The sequence below is a fragment of the Anarrhichthys ocellatus genome, unplaced genomic scaffold, assembly GCF_004355925.1.
Source record: "Anarrhichthys ocellatus isolate YVR2014 unplaced genomic scaffold, GSC_Weel_1.0 scaffold1033, whole genome shotgun sequence".
Lineage (NCBI taxonomy): Eukaryota > Metazoa > Chordata > Actinopteri > Perciformes > Anarhichadidae > Anarrhichthys > Anarrhichthys ocellatus.
Genome location: NW_022281007.1, coordinates 1 through 4,367, shown reverse-complemented (window position 1 = coordinate 4,367; position 4,367 = coordinate 1). Strand labels below are relative to the sequence as shown.

General features: G+C 49.0%; 1 protein-coding gene across 2 annotated transcripts in view; it reads left to right on the top strand.

The window, feature by feature from the left end:
• cep170bb (centrosomal protein 170Bb) overlaps positions 1 to 3,050 on the top strand; it is a 9,281-nt gene extending 6,231 nt beyond the window's left edge. For both annotated transcript variants that reach the window (XM_031838807.1, XM_031838806.1), the window contains 3 exons: positions 45 to 1,766; positions 2,464 to 2,701; positions 2,810 to 3,050. In XM_031838807.1, the coding sequence (XP_031694667.1) occupies positions 45 to 1,766; positions 2,464 to 2,701; positions 2,810 to 2,990 (2,141 nt within the window). In that variant the 3' untranslated portion in view covers positions 2,991 to 3,050. The remainder of the gene's footprint in view (positions 1 to 44; positions 1,767 to 2,463; positions 2,702 to 2,809) is intronic.
• The last annotated feature ends 1,317 nt before the right edge of the window (positions 3,051 to 4,367 follow it).

The window sequence follows — 4,367 nt, the reverse complement described above, 5'->3', positions numbered from 1 at the left end:
ACATAATTTTATTTGAGATAACTGAGATAACTTTTTTTTTCTAGATTTGCGCTTCATGAGCCGGTCAATGGGAAATTACAACTACGATAACTCTGAGTCGGAGTCCAGCCACAGCTCCAGAACCAGAAGGCTACTTCCCCAGGTGCCTCCAGAGAAGCTGGATAGTGTTACCCCAAGTATCCTGATTCGCCACGAGCCTTACCAAGTCCAGGAACCTCTGGACCGAGTCTCCGGCCCTCTCCGCCCACAGGACTCCACCCTGCTGCTCCTGTCCGTTCAGGATGATGTGGACCCAGACAGCCTGAGTGACGCCAGCCGCTCAGATGACGGGCTTGTTCTGGAGAAAACAAAGAATAACCAGGCCAGGACTGGATCTTTGTCTCCAGGGGCCGCTGGTCCTCTGTTCAAGGGTCCAGAGAAAATGTCTCCCCCCTCCAAATCCACCTGTTTCTACATTGGTTCTGAAGACAGTCCAGGCAAACCTGACCAGGCCCGGAGCCCGGTACAGTCTGAGAGGGCACGCGAACCCCCGGCAAAACCTCCCCCTACCACCGTCCTGATCCGACACCTGAGTGGACATGAACCCAGGAAGGCCGGTGTCAAACCCAACAGCTCTGCTCCAAACCTCCAAATACAGGACAAGGATTCTGTCCCTACTAAAGACAGCTGCATATCATCCATTGTCCGGCAGGAAAGCTTCACCAAAGACCGGCCCAGCGACACCGTCCAGATGAAGAAGCTTCCCCACATCTCCAGCCACCCGTCCATCAGAGATATGGAGCAGAGGAGGGAGACCATCCAGGACCCGCAGTCCTTCCTTCAGGAGTCCTCTCTGGACTCCAAGTTCCCCTCGTCTGGCTCTGGTCGTAGCTCAAAGAAAGGAGGCTCCTCCACCCACATGGATGACTCCCTCTCTGGTGAGTCGGATGTGGACACAGCGAGCACCGTGAGCCAGGTGAGTAGCAAGAACGTTCCGATCGGCTCCGCTTCCAAAAAGCGTACCTCCATCAGCAGCCTTCAAAAGGAGAAGTCTTCTTCCAGCCCGTCCATCCAACAGAAGGGACGACAACTCTCTGCCCGCGAACGTCTTTCTGAGAAACGCCGAAACCAGACGACGATGGATGCATCAACCAAGGCAGAGGCAGCGAAGCGCTTCCAGATGCGCCGCAGTGCGGGGAACCGTGGATCTCTGGATCTGTCAGAAGGCAAGCAGGGTTCTTCTGGTCAACACTGGACCGAAACAACATCATCTGACCATGAAATTTCCCGTCCTTCCAGCCGGAGCAAGAAACTCATCGCCCCTCTTCAGAAAGAAGACAATGGAAAGACGCCCAAGACGGCAACTCAGCAGATTTTGACGCGGTCCAACAGCCTGTCGGCACCGCGGCCGACCCGGGCCTCCATGCTCCGCCGAGCACGCCTGGGCGAGGCCTCGGATAACGAAGGTGCCGAGACCGACCGGGGCTCCCAGAATTCGGACCATATCACCGTGCCGTCCAAAGCGTCCGCCGATGGGAAGAAGTTGTCCAGGCTGGACATCTTAGCGATGCCCAGGAAGAGAACCGGCTCCTTCACGGCTCCCAGTGATACCGAGACGTCCTCCACGGGGCGCTCCGGTTTCTCCAATCGAAACTCTGAGTCCGTCGTTGCCGCCCGGAAGACGTCTGTGGGCGACGCTCGCCAGGTCGTTAGTAGAGGGGGTGGAGCTCTGGGGAAGCAACCGCTGACCCGTACTCGGTCCAGCGGTGCCAAGTACCCCACCGCCGGTGAGTCCTGGCTGGATTTTAATGATGTAGACATACATCCTCTTTTCATCTGCTTCTCCTCTTCAGGATCTGATGGTCTTATTGTGGGTGTCTGTCCAATGTCATTTCAGATTAAACTTAGTCTTACAAAATACATGATATATTATTTAAATCAGGATCTAAAGAATAAGTTGTAGTTCAATCTGAAGAACATTTAATGTGTTTTTATGCAGTAAATTGTCAAACTACTTACCTGCTACATCAGGGATTCATTTAACCGAGGCTTTGTTTCAGTATTCTGTTGGTGGAAGTCTGCTGCTGTTACCATGGAAATACAGCTTTTCAGCATCAGTTTCTTACGTTCTGTCATGTTTGGAATAAAGATGCGACTCTGAATCCACGTATGAACCCATATCCTGGCTGTAATAACGAAAAAATGCCAAAGCAATATTAGGACGTTATAGATTCTTTGTACTAAAAGAGTCGTGATCTACGATGGCGATGCCTCCATCCCCAGCTCAGACATCCAGAGTTGCATCACATTCAGGAACTACAATTCAACAGCTAAATTCATCACAAATCCCAAAGTTCTTCCTTCTCCTTCCATCAGTGTGAAGCTCTCAGATTGGATGTTTTCTCAGTTTAAACTGGTGATTTAACAGAACTGAGACAGTTTGAGCTTCTTCAGTAAAATGAACCTAAATCTCAATGTTTCCAGGTTCCCGTCGCAGACAGAAGGGCTCAGACTTCTCTTCATCCTCTGAGGAAGAATACGAGATGGGTGGAGGGAATCCCAGAACCAAACGCTCCTCCCATCCCTCCACTTCCTCCCAGACGCCTCGCCACCGGACAGCCGCCACCCGATCCAAGTCTGTCTCTCTGGAGACGGAGGATGAGGACCAGAGCGAGGTGGACCCGTATCAGAACTGGTCCACGCACAGCGCTGAGATCGCCAAGTAAAATAGAAACAATGACTCTTACGTTGACTTAACAGAGTAACTCTGGTAAACTGGTCTTTCTCTCACAGTGCATCCAAACCTTTATGTTTTGTGTTTCCCCTGCAGGCTCAGTCAGGACCTGGCCAAAGATCTGGCCATCCTGGCGAAGGAAATCCATGATGTTGCCGGGGACGGAGACTCGCCGAGCTCCAGCATGGGAACCGCCACCTCACCCAGCTCGCTACCCAACACGCCGGCCTCCACCATCTCTGCTAGGGAGGAGGTGGGACATGCTGCACACCACTAAATGTCCACTACAACCACCACAACCACTAGAACCACTACACCACCACTACACCACCATAACCAATACACCACCACAACCTCTACAACCACTACACCACCACAACCCCTAGAACCACTACGCCACAACCTCTACACCACCACCACTAGAACCCCTAGAACCACTACACCACCACAACCCCTAGAACCACTACACCACCACTACACCACCATAACCAATACACCACCACAACCTTTACAACCACTACACCACAACCACTACAACCCCTACAACTGGGAACACCCTAGATTTATAACATTGGTTATAACAATGATTTATCCACAACCAATGATTTTAAAAATGATGGACAGTCTGAACTGATGACTGTGACAACAAGACGAGGTTACCAAAGACAGTTAGTTTGTGTTATCTTGTAATGTGCAAGAGTTTAGGATTACATTCTCCTTCACAGTTACACACATTTAATGTTAAACAGCTGGAATCTGAAACAGTCAGTCAGTAACTGTGTGTTGCTGTTAGTGTGTTCCCAGTTTAAATAGTTAGACAAACATGTTGCCCTGTTTGTGTAGTTCGGTCCATCATCTCTATGATATTCCAAACATCAAAGTGTGCCGTGAGGAAACGTTTCTCTGCGGTTGAATTCCAGGTTCCAGGACGATTGTCTGGAGCTTCTTCATGCTTTGGATTCTCATGATTTAGATAGATAGTATACATATAAAGTATACATCTATCTATCTATCTATCTATCTATCTATGATTCATTTCTCTGTTGTGCTGCACAGAGACCATCTTATCCATACTTCTGTGGGGTTGGACCATCTCAGGTGTCTTACTCTGACTCATCACTCCTCCTGCAGTGTGATTGGTTCCCCTCCCATCACTGATCCTAACACTCCCCTCTCACCAGTGTTTGATTGTTCTGAAGCATTTTTTGTTTTAGTTCGGTATAAAAGATTATTAACCACAAAACTCAAAACAATCCAAGCTGGACTCTGCAGGATCAGGGTGTGAAGTGACAAACGGGTGTACCGGTATGACAACCCGACCCAAACCTACAGGGATCTACCGACCCGACTCTCCCCGACCGGACTCTACCCGACCAGACTCTACCTGACCGGACTGAACCCGACCGGACTGAACCCGACCAGACTCTACCGACCTTTACCCAACCCCATTCTACCTGACCAGACTCAACCCGATTCTGCCCGACCAGAATCTACTCTACCCGACTCTTAATATTTAAATTTTAGCTGATTTAGTGACTGTTGGTGTTATATGTATATATATATATGTATATATATATGTATATGTATATGTATGTATGTATATATATATATATATGTATATATATATGTATATATGTATGTATATATATATATA